The 21,352-nt window shown below is 45.2% G+C and overlaps 1 protein-coding gene across 1 annotated transcript in view; it reads right to left on the bottom strand.

The window, feature by feature from the left end:
• CHMP4B (charged multivesicular body protein 4B) overlaps positions 1-20,163 on the bottom strand; it is a 47,088-nt gene extending 26,925 nt beyond the window's left edge. Inside the window, exon 1 of the mRNA XM_060123969.1 lies at positions 19,787-20,163. Within this exon, the coding sequence (XP_059979952.1) occupies positions 19,787-19,976 (190 nt within the window). The 5' untranslated portion in view covers positions 19,977-20,163. The remainder of the gene's footprint in view (positions 1-19,786) is intronic.
• Positions 20,164-21,352: the final 1,189 nt, after the last annotated feature.

Raw genomic sequence — 21,352 nt, forward strand, 5'->3', positions numbered from 1 at the left:
CAGTGGTTAAGAATCTGCCTGCCAATGCAGGAGACATGGGTTCGATCCCTGGTCCGGGAAGATCCCACATGCCGCGGAGCAACTAAGCCCGTGCGCCACAACTACTGAGCCTGCGTTCTAGAGCCCGCGAACCACAACTACTGAGCCCGCGTGCCACAACTACTGAAGCCCGCGTGCCTAGAGCCCGCGCTCCGCAATGAGAGAAGCCACTGCAATGAGAAGCCCGTGCACAGCAACGAAGACCCAACACAGCCATAAATAAATAAATTTTTTAAAAATGGTTTAAATGGTAAATTTTATGTTATATATAATTTACCAGCAAAAAACCCCCAGATGGGTTCATAAGCTTGCTATCTGGTCTTTCCTCTTGAACACTGTAGCTTATAACCATATACGCAAGTGAGAATAATAAAACTGGAGGACTAACTCCAAAGTGCACAGAATTAGCAGAAACTGAAAATCACCTCTATTCCCTTAAACAATACACAACAGTGCTAGACTATATTCTGATTATTTAGAAAAGAATGTAAAGAAAGGAATGTCAAAAAGCAGGCTTCCTATCAAGGAAAGTAATATGTACCTCAAGTGTCCCCAAGTAGTCAATTAGAAAACAAAAGGAAGGATAAACACTAAAGATTCTCCAGCCAATTAATACCCTTAATCATGGCCACAGCAGCCCCCAAGCCCCCTTGCTGTGGGGCTCCCAGGCCCCCCCCTCAGATGACTGGCCGCCTTCCCTGCCTCTCCACTCTTCCGCATCTGCCTTGGCACTTTGGTTCTCCTGCTCCAAATGTGGGGAACCATGCAATGCACGGGCCACTCGGTTCACTGCCTCACCACCACTCTCTCCCAGCCAAGCTTCCTTCCAAATCCTGCTGAGCACTCAATCCTCCAGAACATCTTTGTAGTGCATCAGATATGACATCTGGTTCTGGTTCCAGCTCTGGTCAAATCAAAGTTTTAGTTTCTCCATCTGTAAAATGAGGGTGGGGAACAGACCCAGATGATCTAAGTCTCTTATGTTTCCAAGATAGAGTAACTCATCAGATTCTGAACAAAGTTCAGCCAGACTAAGGCATCTGCCCCTCTTTCTTTCCTAGCTACTATTTACACATGGACCAAGATATAGCTCTGTCATGTTCAGATGTCCTGGCGTGTTATCTCTTCATGATGACCTTGTCTCAGGTATTGGTCTTCACTACTTCAGGAGACTCTTTAAAGAAAGAAATCACCTTGTGTCTACTTTGGAATGGCCTTCTCCCCTCCTACCAACCAGAGCCATATGCCTTTATTAATAATTAAAACAAAACAAAAACTTGTTTCTCACACATGAAAAAAGATCAAAAAAGTCCGTCTTGGGTCCGTTTTCACTTGAGACAGAAAATTTCTATGTTTTAACTATTCAACCAAGGTGGGCAGAGAAATTCAGGCCAAAATTAACTCACAGAAGACTTTGTAGCCTTATGAGTCTTAAAACCCAAGAGAGGGGCTTCCCTGGTGGCACAATGGTTAAGAATCTGCCTGCCAATGCAGGGGACACGGGTTCGAGCCCTGGTCTGGGAAGATCCCACATGCCGCGGAGCAACTAAGCCCGTGAGGCACAACTACTGAGCCTGCGCATCTAGAGCCTGTGGTCCGCAACGAGAGAAGCCACGACAATGAGAAGCCCGCGCACTGCGATGAAGAGTAATCCCAGCTCGCCGCAACTAGAGAAAGCCTGTGCACAGAAACGAAAACCCAACACAGCCAAAAATAAATAAATTAATTTTTTTAAAAAAACAAAAAAACCCAAGAGAGAAGGGAGGTCAGCTCCTAAGAGCCTGGGGGCCAAAGAAGTGGAGCAGGGAGTGCCTCTTGGTTTTGCTTTCCTCCACACTGCTGAGCTCTCCCCTGCTTCCCAGCAGAGAAGGCAATGCTGAGCAAACCCCATAGATGTGGATTTTCAGCTGGGCCTGCACCTCTCCAAGTTCCCAGCATGGCCTGAGAATGCAAACAACTGGCTGAGAAGAGACTGAAAGTCGATAATCTGGCCCCTTTCCTGTATTTCTAGATAGTGAGGGAAATGGGGAAAACTGTGTGTCTACATAGATACACACATCCTCTCCTCTCCCAGCAAGAGGCAGCCTCTCTCCTCCAAGCTGCCTCTCACAGCCCTTCTCTTTCTCCCTTGGATTCTAGTCATAATCCCTGACGGGTTGTGAGCCAAGACAGGCCAACACTTACCCGTTTCTGTACTCCCAGCACAGAAACCTGCACTACTAGGTGTTTAGGAAACATACGTTGAATGAGTAACAGAAGGAAAATATAATGGCCTCTGAGATTCTTAAAGAGGCCAGAGTAGACAAATACCACGCTCTTCTCAAGTCCTGAGATACTATAAAAATCAAGACTGCTAGAGAGCTGGAAGTGTCCAATATCTTGATCTGGGCGGTGGTTACGTTTGTAAAAATTCACGAAGCTGTCTAGTTAAGATGTGTCTGCTTTACCATAAACAAGTTATACCTCAATAACTTGAAAAGAAAAAATCAGGAAGCACCAAAACTTGCTATTTATATGCCAATTCTTTCCTAGATCTCTTTATAGACTCCCTAGCCCTCCAGAGTCCTGTAAAATGGGCCAGAAGTAGGAATCATTCAGTCCCCTTGCACAGGAGGATCCTGCGAGGCAGAGAAAGACAGCCTGGTTATACAGTGTCAGGAATGCAGCAACAAAAAGGCCCTGACGTTTGGATCCTCCAGGCAGCCCACAAAACCACCAACAGCCAGTTATAACTCAAAAGAAAACAACCCTCTAAAATAGTAGCTGTCTACTCCATCTCTCCTGTCAGCCGTCTTTCTTTCATGGCAACTTTAATTTTATTTTCAAAACCATCCTGGCAGGGCTGGGAACATGCCACCACAGCATTTGTTGAGAAGCAGTGAGGCACAACTCACTGGAATGAGGCGATAGGAGCTATGGGTTCCAGTCCCAGGTTGGCTTTCATGAGCTGTGTCACTTTTAATAGGTCACCAACCTATCTGGGCCTGGGATTTCCCTCTGTATACAGGACAGATGAGCTCTAAAGTTGTGTGATTTTCCAGAACTGTTTAGGAGACAGGAATGTAGTGTGAAAGTTAATAAAAGGGACAGAACTGTTTTAATGGGCACTAGCAGACACTTGAAGTTTTAAAGGCCTTAATTTAGAACCAGGTGGGTAATGTCTTACATATCCCTCAGAGACTTAGCCACTCATGGTGGTGCCAGATTTACACTAAGCACAGGAGGCCTTTGCAGAGAAGGCCATGGCTCTCCCTAAGACTACAACTACATCTACAACTGCCATCCTGAAGAGTAGATTTTTTTTTTTTGCGGTACGCGGGCCTCTCACTGTTGTGGCCTCTCCCGTTGCAGAGCACAGGCTCCGGACGCGCAGGCTCAGCGGCCATGGCTCACGGTCCCAGCCGCTCTGCGGCATGTGGGATCTTCCCGAACCGGGGCACGAACCCGTGTCCCATGCATCGGCAGACGGACTCTCAACCACTGCGCCACCAGGGAAGCCCCTAAAGAGTAGATTTAATTAAAATGACTCAAGTCAGGCCAGCCCTTAGTAGCTGGCTCCTTTCTCCACTCCCCTCACACAGGAGACAAATCCCCTGTGTCCCCAAAGGTGGGTCGGTGAGGAAGTCAAGTCCTACCACAAGGAAGCACCCCCAGTATGCTTAACTGGTCAGTGCTGAGTTTTTGTCCAGCGGGGCTTGAACCTGCTCAGCCCCAGCAGAAATCTGTGTCTCTGATTTGCCAAAAGGCTGGCAGTCCAGTCAGAGGCAGGCTACTGATCCAAATGAGGAGATGCCCTCCGGCAACTGTGCTGTTCGCCTGGATGGAGGTTCAGGGGAGCAGCTAAAAACCATTATTCAGCTCCAGCCTCTGAGCCAGGGAATCAAAATGGAAGATGTCCAGCACCTTCTACAAAATAGTCTGTGGCTTCCCCGACTTTTACAATGAGCAGCGATGTACCCAAAGTGTTAACAGACAAAATGAACGCTGAGCTACTCCATCTTTTTACACAGCAAAACTGCTTGGAGCAACACCTGGTTCTCTGGCGGATCACTGTAATATGGTACTTGTTGACTCAGAGAATGTTAGAGCAGGAAGGAATCTTAGCATTCTTTTAATCTGTCCTTCTCGTTTTATTGTTGAGAAAACAAATGCCCAGAGCTGGGCAGGCACTTGCCCAAAGATACCAGTGGACAGAGTCAGAACTAGGACCAGGCTGCTGCTGTAAGTCCTAGGGCTCTGTTCAACCAACATGCATGCAGGGAGCACCCAGGGAACAGGCAAGATTAACAGGAGGCCAGGAGCTCACGAAACAGGGAGGAAAAAGGAGTTAGTTCTCAGATTCTTGTGACTAGGATAGGAGAGTCCAGGCTAAACCTGAAACGTATGGCCTCAGAAACAAGAGGTCCTTGTCATCAGCAAAGAGAGTAACTAGTTCTCTCTTGGCTCAAAGATAAACAAAGGAAAGATTAAATAACCACAAAAATCACAACTAATTGAGTGAGCCAGCCAGGCAGCTGAGGGTGAAATGCCCAGTATGAGGCAGCAAAGGACCTTATGAGGCTGGGTCAAGCTGGTTTAGGTAGGAAATATTTGCCTGCTTACCTTTGGCATGTAATCTGAGATACTCTCAGAGTGGAAAAAAGTTGCTATTCTGCCTCTACCCAGCTGTCCAGGATGTGCTGGCCTTCGGAAAAAGCAGAAGGGGAACCAGGAAGAAGTAATGAGAAAAAGGGTGGTGAGCCATGTGTCTTCCCTTATAAGGGAACAGCCCCTAAATCTACCTCATTCCTTCAAGTAATAATTGGGTAGAAAGCCTACCAATGGGAAACCTCACCGGGTGCTGCAGAAAGATGGCTGCTGGTCCCCAGCACACTGCTCTCTAGACAGAATGTGTCTATCTGGTATGTGCCTCACTAAATTCAGCCTAACACAGATTCCTCAGCTTGGCATCCAATGCCTCCTCAGGGAGGCCACAGCTTACCTTTCCAACTCTTCTCCGCCTGAGCCACCACTGCCCCGCTCCCACACCCCATAATGCTCCCACCCCTCCCATATATACACAGTATATGCTAATCTCAGTACCTTGGCTCCCACAATCGCCTCTGCCTGGAATGACCTTGACCCCCTCCTCTGTCCCAAATCCCATTCATCTGTGCCCCATTCAGCTGTGTCCTATAAAGTCCCTTCACATGGAGTCTTTCACAGCAGGCACTCAAAATGTTCGCTACACTGGGTGGGACTTAATCTAACAACCCTTTTCCTTTTCCACCACCATCAGACAGAAACAAAGAGCTCCATCCTGGGATGCCAACCAGAGTCCCAGCTCCTAAACCTGAGAGTAGCTGGCTCTCCTTCAGGGACTATTTGTGTGGCCTGGCCTCTCTGCCTCTTATCTCTGAAATAAGAGTAATAGTTCTTGTCAGAAGAGAAGCTGAGTGCCTTGAGATGAGAGGCTTTGGAAACACAGATTCTCAAGTTCAAGGCCATTATTTTAAACTCCCCTTAGACCCATGCACCATTTACCAACTAATGCTAGGAACTTAAAGCTTGTTTCCAGCCAAATGCCTCTTCTTGTATCACAAATGCCCCAGTGTACAGCTGTTCAGAGAGCTACAGCGAGGACTCTGAGTAGCCTGTTGGCTTTTTATTTCCACAGAGTGTGGAGACTTCCATCTCAAGTGTGGCGACAGTTCATGGTTTCAAGAAAAGCCTGGAGTTTTAGGCCTGTTGTTCTCTCAAATCTCATGGTATAATTCATCAACTGGTTCCCAGTCTATGATTGTGAGTCCATGGGGTTCACAGTTATCACTCCATTGCTCTGTGAATACGCCAACCCAGCACCGCCTGCACTAAATGATGAATATATTGCATAATAACAAAAACAACCGCCACTTGACCACGTACTACTGTTCATGTCAGACACGGTCCTAGGACAAAGACACAAAATAGTGGGTATTCAGTAAATACTGGTTGAACGGAATAATGTACCTCTCAATTAATGGGTATTAAAAGCACAACTATTACCACATGATTGTACCAAATATTTTTTGGATCTAGATAAGGGTCCTCCAACCTGAGAAGACTGAGGGCCTCTGGGATGATGAAAGAAGTCTTGGGTGGGAAGGATTCAGGCCTGGACACTATTACTAGTTACACTCCCAGAAAGCAGAGCCAGGATGCCCTGAGCTATCTCTAGACCTTGGTTTCCTCAGCAGAACAACAAAGAGGTAGGATTAAAAGCACTCTAACAGGAAATGCAAATGAAACTACAATGAGGCACTACCTCACACTCCTCAGAATGACCATCATTAAAAAAACCTACAAATAACAAATGCTGGAGAGGGTGTGGAGAAAAGGGAACGCTCCTACACCGTTGGTGGGAATGTAAATCAGTGCATCCACGATGGAGAACAGTATGGAGGCTCCTCAAAAAACTAAAAATAGAGTTACCATATAATTCAGCAATCCCACTCCTGGGCATATATTAAAACTATAATTCAAAAAGATACAATATACAGACTACTATATATAAAATAGATAACTAATAAGGGCCTACTGTATAGCACAGGGAACTCTACTCAATACTCTGTAATGGCCTATATGGGAAAAGAATCTAAAAAAGAGTGGATAAAAAAATAAAAATAAAAGAGTGGATATATGTATATGTATAACTGATTCACTTTGCTATACACCTGAAACTAACACAACATTGTAAATCAACTATATTTCAATAAAAATTAAGAAAAAAAAAAAGAGACACACACACCCCTATGTTCACAGAGGCATTATTTACAATAGGCAAGACATGGAAACAACCTAAATGTCCATTGACAGATAAATGGATAAAGAACATGTGAGATACACACACACACACACACACACACACACACACACACACACACACACACAATGGAATACTACTCAGCCATAAAAAAAGAATGAAATAATGCCATTTGCAGCAACATGGATAGACTGAGAGATTATCAGGTCAGGGATTAGCAGATGCAAACTATTATACAGAGAATGGAAAAACAACAAGGTCCTACTGTATAGCACAGGGAACTACAGTCAATATCCTGTGATAAACCATAATGGAAAAGAATATGAAAAAGAATGTGTGTGTATATATATATATATATATGCATATATATATATATATATATATGAGTCACTTTGCTGTACAGCAGAAATTAACACAACATTGTAAATCAACTATACTACAATAAAATAAATTAAAAAACAAAAATAAAAAAAGCACTCTAACAGGTCCTCCCAGCTCTGCTCTTTAAGATCCCTTACCCTTAGGCCAGCCTCTGAAGCTCTACAGCTGTACCCTAGAATAGTGGTCCTCAACCCTAGGAGCTTTTGGCCCCCAGGGGACATTTAGCAGTATTTGGAGACATTTTTGGTTATCACAACTGGGAGATCGGGGGTGCTATGGACATCTAGTGAGTAGAGGCCAAGGGTGCTGCTAACCATCCTGCAATGCACAGGACAGCTCCCCACCACAATGAATTATCCAACCCAAAATGTCAACAGTACTGAGGTTGAGAAACACTGCTCTAGAGACCACTGAGAAAAGGAACTTACTGCTGTAAAAGAAAGGCTGGGGAATGCACAATGCCGATGTTGTAGCAGACTGTGAATGAATGAATACAGTGAATAAGGGCTCTCAAACCATTCCAGACACGTATGAACAGTCTCCTCTCCATCTTCTCTCTGGCACTAGTCCCACTGTGTATAAGATGATTCAGTCACTCTAAGAACGTAAAACCTTATCCTCCTCCACTGACCCATAGCCATTACTGACACACGGCCTTTTGAGATTGAGCATAAATAAGAGGGAGCCAGAATGGTGCACGATGTGGCAGCAAAGCACTAGACTTGGAGCCTAATGAAGGCTAGCCTTGGCTCGGGCCCTAGGGAAACCACTTAATTGCTTTGAGCCTTAGGTTCCTCCTCGGCAAAGTGGGTTAAAATCACTTTGCCCCATCTGCCTTTTAAAGCTTCTCTGAGTTTCAAAATAAGATCATGGATGTGAAAGTGTTTTGGAAGCCACAGAACCCAGCACAAATGTGAAGTACTCTCCTGCAGAATAACAGGTGCTCATACTCTGGAGGGAATATTGTAGAAATTAATTTCTAATAACAAGATTTTGTCCACTGGTTAGTTATAAGCATTCCAGGTTATGGAGTCCTGGCCCTATGGAACACCAAAGATACTAGAGCCCACCATGATGCAGGTTGCCCAAGGTTCCTGGGTCAGCCCAGTGACTCAAGTAATCTGAACCTCAGCTTTCTCATCTCTAAAATGGGGGAGGGGGGGAATAACACCACTTAATACATGAGGTTGTTGAAAAGATCAAACGTGATCAAGTTTGTAAAGTGCATGGCATTTCCCAAAGATGGGGTGGAATATTTTCATTTTCTGAAGACTTTTGTCCTGAAAAAAATTTTTTGGCTTCAAAATAGTTTTTTAGAATGATGAAAATAACTTAAGAAAAGGTGTTTTCTACAATGCTATTTGTCCTTTACACCTCCAAAATTACCTCTAAAATCTAAGCATAAGAAGGGTTGTCAGGAGCTTTCCTGGTGGTCCAGTGGTTAGGACTCCGCGCTTCCACTGCAGGGGCATGTGTTCGACCTCTGGTTGGGAACTAAGATCCCGAATGCCTCGTGATGAGGCCAGAAAAAAAAAAAAGAAGGGTGGTCAGCAGTCGCCAGCCCTTCGGCCCTGCCTCCTAAGAGCAACAAGCTGAATGCCAGGCTGATACCAGCTCCCTCCTTGGCTATGGTCACAGAGGGCTATCAGCACCCACTACAACTCAACACCCAAATCTAAGCAATCTGCAACCACTTACTGCCCTTGTGCAAGATTCTAAAAAGGAGAAAATGCTCTGGAGAGGTGAAAGCAACTGATCCAGCTGATGGAAAATTAAGAAACTAGTCTAATGAATTCTGGGGACACAGAGCTGATCAAACTCCTCACCCAAATGGGGAGCCTTTCAGGTGCCCTCATCTGAGTAGCAACTCCTCTTCAAACCTCTGCAGAGAACAGCAACTGGGCTATACATGTGCACAAGTCTTGTGTTTGCTTTTACAACTATCAGGTCTTATACATATTACAAGTCTTACACAGATTACAAACAAAGAACTTACAGTTCCTGCTTTAGCAGACAGTAAAGAACCCACTCCTCAGGCTTATTAGTTCCTACTTCCTTTTGTAGGAAGTAGGACAACTGTAAAGCAAATTTGTAATAATAATCAGAATAAGCTGCACTTTAAATTTAATATTCTAAAGCTAATTATTTTATGACTAAACTAAGTTAAACATTTATCCATTCTTATATGCCCACCAAAGGGGCTTCTGATTCAAATAAAGTACTTTTTAAAAGTACTGCATATATCCCCATGTTCCTGGTTTTCCTTTCTCAAAACTCCTCCTATTAATTCAGAGTTTCAAGCACTCACACATTTTGAGTTCCCTACTGCTTTAACACTCTACTACTCTCCAAAATAACTATTTAACAAAACACAGATTCAAGTAACACACACAGAGTTGTTTTGACTCCCTCCACTGCATATCCTATTCTCTGAAGTCTGAATATGCTTCTAGAACAAATCATACTGTACCTTGATTGTATCTGTTTACTTGTCTGTCACTCTAGCTAGATTATGAGCACCTCAGAGGCAATGACCTGTCTCCACCTGCATGTCCCCAGTAAACTAGGACAGTATCTGGCACACAGCTCAAGTTAATATATATTTATCAAATGGGTGCATGAAGGAAGTCAAAGTTCCTAGCAACCCTCTTTTAAAATGGACCATCTGAAATGAAAAATGAAATGCAAATGTCTATTGGGATCTCAACGTCAGAGTCCCGAAACAGTGTACAATATCCAAATTCGTTTCAAAACCCCTTCCCTCAAATACACTCTACTCTTCACTCAACACAGCTAGAAGAGAGTAAAAGTTCTTCCGCAACTTGCAGTTATAACTCTAGAGCTGAGGTGGTGCCTGTACCAAACATGAAGTGCTCGCACCCAAACCCCACCTCCCCCCACCCTGTCGCTGCCGACCCCTTTAAGGTCACATTGTCATCCCCGTCCCTAAACTGGGGCAAATCTCCCCAACTCAAATCTCCACCAAGCTACATTTAGGGTGTTCTTGCGGTTGGCACTAATGGCCAATTTTGCACTTTAATTACTGCTGTCCGAGGTTTATCCCCCCACCAGGAGTTGGGCCTCCAGGAAGCAGAACTACAAGGCAGGGCCTCACACTTCAGCAGAAAACCCTGACTGGGTGGATGTCTGAACTCCTGCTTTGGGACTCACAGAGCCTCATGGCTCTGAGCAAACTCAACTGCCCTGATTGTTCAACAGGAGAAAACTTTCCTCAGCAGGTTGTGCTGTGCCTCAAGCTGCAGGCCAAGCGTCCTAAGCAACCTGGTGCTTGATGCTGGGGTGTTTTGTTTTGTTTTGTTTTTTGATTTGTTTGGCTGGTTTTGAGGGTGAAAAGGAGACGACAGAGCTCTTTGCTGGGTTTTAACCCAATTAGGAATCCTGCTCAAAAATTCACTATCACCTTAAAATCCAGAAAAATGTCATTTTACAGAATCAAATACGCCAAGTTTGATGATGAAATTTCCTGTTTCACCATCCCACCTCACTCCCTCTCCCCTAGCTGAGAAACTCCTTGCATTTTCTAGCTTTACTTTATCCATAAAGAAACACTCCTGAAAGAAACACTTTACCCAGGATGGTTCTAAGACTCCAGTCAGAAAATGTAGGGGCTGTTTAGTCATGATAACTTTTTTCTGTGAGGGAGCCACAGATCTGTCCAACAGTAGGATCCATTGCGCCAGGCTGTGTCCTTTTCACTGCCTGGAAATCCACATGGCATCTCAGATGGCTCCTAACACAGAACAGGCACTCAGAGAACATCTGTTCCTCCTGATGCAGAAAACTAGTGGATCAGAACAGTATCAATGCCGTATAAACAGAACAGGAAACAGTCACAAAGCCACTGAACCAAGAAATCAGAACTCACTGAAAAATAATTTCTGGTGGAAAAAGATATGACTTTAAAAAATTCACTTCCTAGCCCACTCCAGGTGGAGTTATCTCTTCACCTGGGGTCCTTATGGCACTCTACACAAGCTCACTGGGTGAAAATTCTTTCTTCACCACCCCACCAGGCAGTGGTGCTCCCTGAGGATGGGAACTACCCCTAACTTATCACCAGAGTTGTTGGTACCTGACAACCAGTGGGTCCTTATGACCGACAGCTTTACTGAATGCATGTCAATTATCTAGATGGCTGGCTCCTTTCATGAAGAAGGCTGCTACCCCATCAGCAGGACACGTGTTCACGTTCTTTTCCTTTTCCTTTTTTTTAAAATATTTATTTATTTATTTGGTTGCATCAGGTCTTAGTTGTGGCAGGCGGACTCCTTAGTTGCGGCTCGCTGGCTCCTTAGTTGCAGCACGTGGGCTCCTTAGTAGCGGCATGCGAACTCTTAGTTGCAGCATGCACACTCTTAGTTTCAGCATGCACGTGGAATCTAGTTCCCTGACCAGGGATCGAACCCGGGCCCCCTGCATTGGGAGCATGGAGTCTTAACCACTGCACCACCAGGGAAGTCCCTCAAGTTCTTTTTCAAGGGAAGGAAGGCAGACTTCCACTGAATTCTCCAACCATTCTGTGGCCTCATCAGATTACTGAAGGTATTTGGGAATAGGCTGAGCTGGATAAGAGTTCAATCTTTGAGCCGCAAAATGAGTGAGCAAATTAGCCAGGCAGACAGCATCCCTGAGTGTCCAGGAAAGAAAGAATACTGGCATGGACATATGAAAAATGCCCAACATTCTCATGTAGCCCCTACAATAACTATAGAGAGGTGTCTCTTTAATGTGCATATAAACCACGTAGAGATCTCATAAAAATGCAGGTTCTGCTTCAGTAAGTCTGGGTGGGGCTTGAGAGTGTGCACTTCTAACAGTTTCACAATGTTCCCACAGACCACACTTTGAGTAGCAAAGTTTTGTTGTTATTGCTGTTGGTTTTAACTTTTTAAAATTGAAGTATAGTTAATTTATAATGCTGTGCTGCTTTCTGTTCTTTTAATTGAAGTATAATTGACCTACAACACTATATTAGCTCCAGGTGCATATACAGTGATTCAATATTTCTATATGTTACAAAATGATCACCATGATAAGCCTAGTTATCATCTGTCACTACACAAAGTTATTACAATATTACTGACTATATTCCCCATGCGGTACATTTCCACTGACTCATTTATTTTTATAACTAAAAGTTTGTACCTCTTAATCTCCCTCACCTATTTCACTCATGCCTCCCACACCCCTGCCCTCTGGCAACCACCTGTTTGTTCTCTGTATGAGTAGCAAAGTTGTATAGTAAATAGTGTATCCTGTTTTTGCAGCTGAAGCTGCTGATGCTCAGAGACAGGAGGAGACTTCCGCTAGCAAGCAGAGGCAGAATGTGAACTCAGGTCTTCTGATCCCAAACCCAGAGACTTTTCTACCATACCATTCCACTGATCTTTTCAGCTAAACATCCAGGACCATGAAGATGTGTAGCTTTCCCGCATCCCTCAAATAAGCCCTCCCGCCAGCTTTGCCATGTAAGGAAGAGGGAGGAGGGAAAACTAGAAATAGAAGCTATGGGAGAATCAAGCCAGCCAGATGTTCTTGTTAAGAACTTAAATCATTCAATCCTTCAGCTAAGACTCTTTAAGAAGGACCAAAGAAACTTTAGGCACTCCTAGATGCTCATTCCTTCACTAATGAAAGGCCACAGGGAAGTGTAATTGTTTAAAAAAAAAAAAAACAAAAAACAACTGTGTCAGTGATACGGGAATTATCAGGGCCATACAGCACACAGAACCAAATTAATTCCTAACAAACGGCTAGTCCTGTGTGTGCTGGGCTGTGCTGCTCAGACCTCAGCCGGCATATTCAGAGCGGTCAGCTTTGCCCACTCCACACCTTAAGAGCAAAACTGATGAACAGGAGCCCACCCAGAGGAGGGTAACAAGGAAAGAACAGAAACACCAGGCAAGGAACCATCAAAGGAACACAGAAGACCTGTTGAGACGTAAGCCCCATTTTCCTTGATCTGTCTTCCCAAAGGGGGATTAGACCTGTTCTCTGTGGCCCCAAGAGGCAGAATTAGCAACCTGTTTTCCCAGTGAAGAAAACAGTTCACCACTGTCTAGTGTCAGAGCTGGGATCTGCCCGTAAACCTTCTAACTCCAGATCCCACATTCTTTCCTCCAGCCCAAACTGCTTCCCTACAGAGGTACGACCCCAACCTGTACCAGAGGTAGGCACTACAGGAAGACAGATCTCAGTTCCAAATAAGAAAGGTGATTTCAAAGTCAGAGCTGTCCAAGGACAGACTATGCTGTAGCGTGGGAGGATAGAGCACCTAATACAAATCCTATCAGCAGAGAGGTTCAATCAGAGGTTAATAACTTGGCAGGAATACTGCAAAGGGAATTTGGGCACTGGATGGGTGACTGGGTGAGATGAACCTGCCACCCCTCAGAGATGAATTAATCTCTTCCTGCTGTATTTTCCTCTAACCCTTCATTTGTACATAGTTTGCCTTTCATCAGTTACTTGTACACGTGTGTGTCATCTTCACTGAACTGTAAACCCTTGTAGTGTCTTATCCATCTTTATATCCCTTATTGTGCCTGAGACTACACCTGGGAAACCAAGGAAACATTTGCGTGCCTTCTCTGTGCCGGGCACTCTGGTACGCATTCTGTACATATCACCTTATTCCGTATCCTCACAAGAACCCTAAGAAGTATTGTTATTACTCCCTTTTTATAGATGGGGAAACAGACTCAGAGGATAACTGCCAAGGTATTGCTGGTGAGTGGTGAAGCTGGCACTCAAACTGGGAATCTTCTGCTTACACCATCATGCTGCCTTCCTCCTAGAAGGAACTAAACAAACGTCTAGCTGACTTAAGCCAAACACCTTAAAAACAGGCCAGTACTATATCCAGCTAGGTCTGTTGTTGTTTTCTGTTGCTATGCTCAAATTTTCCTTCTAATTATAACCATCCATTCTCAAAGTGACCAATATAAAGTTGTTGTTTTTGGATATCCTCTCTCTCACTTTTTCAAAGACAGTGGCAGAGCAAGAGGACCAAGTTTTCACAAACCTTGCCTACCCAAAGGACTCCCTCAAGGCCCCAAGAACTCCACCACCTCCTCCCAGTAGGTCCTAGCTCCATCTCAGGGCTCTGGACCACCGTAAACAAATCAGGTCCTGGATTTCTGCCCCAGAGGTATATGGCTCACACACATCTTCACAGGCTCTTCTCCAGAACCTCGCTCTCCACACTCAAACCCAACTCAGGGCAACTCAGAACTTCCCTCAGCAAAACAGTCTAGCTCAAAGGTCCTCAGAATTAGCTAAACTTCCAAACAAAATCTATCCTGAATTTCAAATCACATTAGAAACCTGCTGGCAGGCACTTAAAAATATTTAATCTTTCTGCCAAATGGGGCAAAAAAAGATTTTGTGATTTGAATCAGAGGCGCCAGCATGTTTGGACAGCCAACGCATAGGCTTCTCTGACACTCCATCTGTCTTCAGAAGTAAATCAAAGCCAATCTGGCCAACCACCTCTTTAAACAAGAAACTTAAGCATCACCAAGGGAAATCCTCATTGCTCAGTTCCCTGGGTGGGTTTCGGGTTTTCCATCCCTGGGCCTCTGGGATAGGAGATCCTGCTGGCACATGTACCATTAAGATGCTGTGCTTTGCAACCTGACACCTTGATTGCAGAGAACCAAAAGCCACATTCACTATAAATTTAACTTATTAAGATGTCTTCCCATGTGTTAACATTTTAGAGCAACTTTATTAAACATCAGAGAGCCACCCCAGCTCCAGCAATAAGCAGGACTTAATGAAGATATATTTCCCATCAGCGTCTGGCCTCTGCATCCATCAGACATTTTCAACTGAACCTAAATTAACCTGTAAATGAACTGATTTGCATCCATAAACCCAACAGAAATATACCAGTGTAGGGTGAGATATCCAATCTCCGTTTCCCAATCTCACATAATTCTCTTGTTAAACTAAAATATGATCCTTTCTACAACCTGGTTTCATCTTTATTAAAATGGGAAAACAGGGAAATCTGAACCACCTAGGGTAGAAATAACTAGTTACAATGCCTTAAGAAGAAAATAATCTTTGATATATGATCATCTTAAGGAGAACACCAACGGGGCACTGTTTGGAAAGGTACCAAAAAAGACCTAAGCTGGGGAGATTTTCGTCAGTTCACCTATACTGCAATCCTGGTTCCCATCTAGTTCTCAGTGAAAGAACTTTTCCACTTGACCAAAGAGGTTTGATCTACAATAACTTTATCAGAAAAGGAAAAAAGTATACTTAATATCCACAATGTGCCACACTCTTTCATATATTGAATATTATCTTAGTTAATCCTCACCACAGTCATGTGAGATGAATATTATTTCCACTTGATAGTAAAGGAAAAATGACAATATTTAAGTGCCTTGGATGGCAGGGCCTGTGTCTGGTTTCTCTATATTCCCAGCAGTAAGTTCCCGGCACTGAGCATGGGACCTAGGACACAGTTTAAGAGCCTGCCACATGCTTAAGAATGAATACATCACTAAAGGAAACAAAAAGAAATTTGGGAAAAATATGCAATCCAAATTTTGCTCTAGGCCCCTAACTGAAACCACTGCCTGGGACACACCTGCCTGATGCAAATAATCTACTTGAGAAGCAGAGGTTTGTTTCAAAGGACAATTTATCATCTTTCCAACATCTACGTCACAAAAATAGCATCCACATTTGGCTACACACTTCACAGGGCAGGACCTAGTCCTGTCTCACTTCTTTTTCCCCCCGACTCAGCACCACGCCTTGCACAGGTGGGTGTTTAATGATCTGAGTGATGACAACGGTCATGATGATGCCTTCAGCCATCATGGGAGTAAACAAAACACAAGATGCCCACAGCCACCAGAAGAACTGGTCTCTGAGTCAAGTTACATCCTCTCTCCAGCCTCATTTTCCTCTCCGGACAATGTGAATAACAGAACATACCCCCAAGACTGTCTGCAATCATTTAATAAATAGTTAGTGAGCATTAGCTACATGGCAGTACTGTGCTAGGTAAAGGGGACACGGCAATGAACATGACTATCACATCCTGCCCCATGGAGCTCAAAGTCTCGGTGGATATCATGAGACTCATAAGAAAAAAGGAGTTTTACAAACTTCAAAGGACTCACAATTATGAAGAATTGCTCCTCCTCTGTGTTTCTGAATTGGTTAATGGCATCACCATCCACCCATTGTCCAAGCTGTAAACTTGGGAATTGTCTTCCACTCCTCTCTCTCCTTCACCTTGCCCACAGTTCTGACCAATCACCAACCTTCTTCTGATTCTCCTTCCGAAAAGTCTCTGATACGTATTACTTCTCATCTAGTTTTCCATGCTTCTACTCTAGGCCCTTTGTTCCCACCTGAAGAGTCTCCTTGTAATAATGATAATGGCAACCATTTATTGAACACTTACCATATGGCAGGCATTCTACTAAGAGCTTTGCATGCATAACATAATTTAATCTAATAAGGTAGATACTAGTACCCCTATTTACAGAGGAGGAATCTGAGGTACAGAGTAACCTGCCCAAGACACACAGCTAGTGACAAAGCTACAGCTCAAGTGCATTGTCCATGAGATTCTACCCATATCCCTTACTGGATTCCTGCCTCCAGTCCCTTCTTGGTCAGTGGACACTCCTTCCTTTATTGCTACTGCTGCAGTGCTCTTTCAGAAATCCAAGCTGGTCTGTCTCTTCTGCTTTAAGACAGCCAGTGCTCCTCGCCATCTCCAGGTCAAAGTCTAAAGGCTACAGGTCACTCCCCAGTGTGAACCATCTGCTGTCCTGCCCCACCAACTCCCACCAGGAGATGCTCTCACTCAGGGCTCCCCAAACTCCTTGCTGACCCACTTCACATCTTCCTCCTCAGCCAAGCTGCCTTTGCCCTTTCCCCTCCAGACAAGAATATTCTCCTCTGCAGCCTGAGCCCCATGTACACACTGATGTTTCAGCACTGACTGGTATGTTTCCTTCCCTCTCTTCCTCCTCCCTCCTCCTCCTTCCCCTCCTCGTCTTCCCTCTCTCTCTCACACAAACTCAAAAAAACAAACAAAACAAAACAAACATAAAAACCCACCATACACACACTTCCAATCCTGAGTTCCTGGAGGGCAGACACAGTGTATTTTCATCTCTGATCCTCCAAGTCCCAGCACAGTTCAAGTCAATAAGTAACTAAATGAATGGTATGTTGTGGTGTTAACACCTCTGAGCACTATCCCTACAAGCAAATAAGTGTCCCCAGAGGACACTAAAAAGAAGGGCAGTAGCTCCTGTCCTCTCAAGCAAACTCAAGAAGACAGACTGCCTTCCAAAAAGTTATTACAACTAGCTGAGATTGGTCCTCCACAGTCTGCTGGCAGCCTCTCTCCAAGCCTCTTGAAAGCCAATTCAATCACCTCTAAAACGGTAGAAACAAAACTGCTCCAGACCAAAAGACTACAGGAGAATTGCTCTCTCAGTTTGGAGATGATGTAAACTGATGCCCTCCTCCACCCGGCAATGGGCAAAGCATTCCCCAAATGCAGCCTGGTCAAAACACTGACTCTAAATTACCTCTGTGAACAACAGAGGATCCTGACTGAGGGAGAGTCATCAAAGAAAAATGCCAGAGACAGCAAAATCTAACCCTGCTCTCCATCTCCAGAGCTACAACTGGACTCCAGGCCACAAATGCACGGCTGCCTCTGTCCTCACTGGTCTCCCAGCTCCCATTCTCACCCCCCACAGGTTTACTTTCCAAAGAGAGGCCAGATGGTGTTTTTTAAAACTACGTGAATGATAAGGACACGCATAACACCCTCCAACAGCTTTCCATCCACTTGGAATAAAATCTAAACTCTTTACCAGGAAGTTCAAACTCCACCCCACACCCACTTATTTTATACCACTCTCCTCTTCAATCACTACATTCTAGAAACACAGGTCTTCTGTTTCTTAAAAGAGGCCAACCTCCGGGTGTTTTTCTATGCTGCCTGCTTGCCTGGAAGGCTTCTCCCCTAGATTTCTACAGAGCTGGTAAGTTCTCAAGGTTCACTTCAAACCTGACCTTTTCAAAGAGGACTTCCCAGACCACCCTATCTAAAGTGACACCCCCTGCCACCCCATCACTCCCCATCCAATTTTTTTAGCACTTTTCAACACTAGACACTAGACACTATTTTCATTTAGTGTCTAGACATTTCAACACTAGACAAAATTTTCATTTATTTCCTTGTCTTCTCCCTCATTAGGATGGAAGCTGTATTTTGTTCACCCTGTGAATACAGTGCATGCAGTAAGCCCCCAAAAAGAATGTCCAGAGTATCCACTGACTATCAGCAAAGGAGAATCCTCAGGATGGGTTATTTTGTTCTTCTGTTAAAATGAAGAAAACATCTATTTAACCCCTACTGTATACTGGGCACTGTAAATCCTTATCTTCCTTTCAGAGGTAAATTCACTAGCTCAAGGTCACAAAGCTAGTGACTTGCAGACTTCTGAGTTAAATACTTGTTTGTAAAGCTCCTAAACCCCTCTCACCTTTCCTCCTTCTCGGGTGGGGGCGCGGGGTTGTTACGCTATGGCTCACTCTCATATTGCCATAACAACGAGAAAAATCAAATATTCCTAAACTGCTTTACAGTTACTAAAGCGTTTTCACATCCACCTCACTTAAGAAGAATACAAAGCACTTGCCCAGAAAGCCATACAACAGTAAGTAAAGTGCCTCAGAGTTCAATATCCTTGCCCTGAACCACAGTGGGGACTCGGGGAGGAGTTGGGGCCAAAGGAGGAATGGAATCCTCACTTCTGGTACATACAGACTGGGAAGCGGTGAGTCACCAGGTGAAGGTTTGGCTACGTGAAACTCTGATAAGGCAACAAGAAGTGAATCACAGGGCTGGAAGGCACTTTAGGCCTCACGAAGGCCAAAGTCCGGCTGACGGATGGGGAAAATGAGGCTCAAGAAGAAAAGGAATTTGCTCAAGTTCACTCAGCAAGTGAATAGAGTCCGAACCAGGGGGGCTCCTCTCCCCCAGTCCCCTTTTCTCTCCATCCAGGCGGCTTCTTAAGAAGAATTCTGAGTCAGGGGGATGGGGAGAGACCAAGGACTGCTCATGGACTCCACAGAGGGGTCGGCAGAGGGTAGGGGTGGGACCAGGAAGTACACAAGTGTTAGGATGGAGGGCAGAAATGAGCCAAGGAGGCGGCGGCAGTATCTGGGAAGGTGGGTGAGGGCAAGCCAGAGGAAGGAGGAAAAGGCGGACGAGAAACGAATAGAGTGAGGGCGGAGGAAGAACTGCTGTGAAATTAGAGACGAAAGGGCCTGGCCGAATGGGGAGAGCCTGAGACGAGACGGCTGAATAGCAGTCTGACGATGGAGGAGTCTAGGGCTCCAGGAGACACTGAAGGGAGTCAGACGGGGAGGGGTCCCGGACCGGGAAAGGCAAGGAAGGGAGTCTGACGGGATAAGAGTTCCAGAATCTGAGGAAACACTGGGGCAAGTCTCACGAAGGTGGAGTCCGGGTCAGAGGAGTCTGAAGGGGCCGGGCCGACTCACCGCGCTTGTTTTTGGTGCCGTGCTTCTTGGCGGCTGTCAGCTCCTGCTCGATCTTCTTCTCCAGGAATTCCTGCTTCTTACTTAGCATCTCCTCCGTGTCCCGAAGCCTCTGGATGGCCTCCTGGGGGGTCGGGCCGCCCTTGCCGGCCTTACCCCCTCCAGCCCCGAACAGCTTCCCGAACACCGACATGGTTGCTGCTCGTCGCGCCGGCCTGCGCCGCCCGCTCCGGCTCGGCTCGGCTTCGGCGCCCTCTCCCCGCTCCGCCGCTCCCTGCCGCCGCAGGCCTCTCCGCCACCTCCGCCCAGCAGCTGGGCCCGGTCGCGCCACCTACCACAGGCCCCCACGCCCGGCCCGGCCGGCGTCAAGGAAACACGCCACTGACTACAACTCCCGGTGGGCAACGCGCCGGCCGTCCCTCAAATCTAACGGAGAGTGGCGCGCTGCATGCCGGGAGGCTATAGTCTTCCTGCTTAAAGCTCTCGGCGGCGCGCTTTTAGGTCTAGCTAGGGTCAAAGGGCGAGATCGCATGCTGGGAAATGTAGTCTCCTTGGAACCAGTTCTGTAGCGGTAGAAGAACAGGAAGAGAAGTAAGAATATTTTATAAAACAGTAATTAACGTTATGCACATTCTATGATCCAGGCATTATGGAAAATGCTTTACATGCATTATCACATTTAATTCTCACAAGACTGTGAGAGATAATACTGTTACTATTTTTGTAGGTGAGTAAGCAAGACTCAGAGAAATTGAGTGACTGACTACCTTAACTTAATAGCCTTCGCATATGCTGTTTCTCTACCTGCAATGCCTGTCTACTCTGTATTCACCTAACACGTTCTTCGAAACCTAGTAGAGGCTAACAGCAAAGCTAGAGTGCAAAAGTTCAAAACCCACTTTGAATACTTACTTGGGCAGTTACTTCCTCTATTCTGAGCTTCCCTTTCCAAAACTGTAAACTGGAGATAGCGACAGGACCACCTCCAACCTTGTGTGAGATAGGGAATGTAAGATGCTTACTTAGCATAGGCCTAGCACAGTAGGTGCTCAGAAATATATATTTTATTCTGGGTCATCATTATGCACGATAGCAATTAAACCGGGAGAAGACTCAAACTTTCAAAAGTAGCAGAATTGAGGATTTTTTTGCCCCCGCATTACAAAGGGCCAGCTAGTTGTGGGGTCACATTTCATTGTTTTTCCTTGTCTTTGGCTGTCAAGAATCACTTCTCCGGATTTCCTTGGTGGTCCAGTGGTTACGACTCCGCGCTTCCAATGCGGGGGGCGTGGATTAGATCCCTAGTCAGGGAACTAAGATCCTACATGCCGCGCGGTGTGGCCAAAAAAAAAAAAAAAAAAAAAGAATCACTTCTCCATCTATTAGCACTGAGGCTGTGTCTAGTAGCCAATACTTCGCCCAAGCCCACCAATCTAATTTGCTGCTTCCAATCTTTTGCATTTATTAGCCTTGCATGAAAACAAAGAGTAAAGCAGTTCTGAGTAAACCAGTTCTGAAGTGCTCTCCAATGAAGAAAAACTTGGCTTCTTTTTTATCCCTTCCTGGACT

The sequence above is a fragment of the Lagenorhynchus albirostris genome, chromosome 15 (genome assembly GCF_949774975.1).
Source record: "Lagenorhynchus albirostris chromosome 15, mLagAlb1.1, whole genome shotgun sequence".
Lineage (NCBI taxonomy): Eukaryota > Metazoa > Chordata > Mammalia > Artiodactyla > Delphinidae > Lagenorhynchus > Lagenorhynchus albirostris.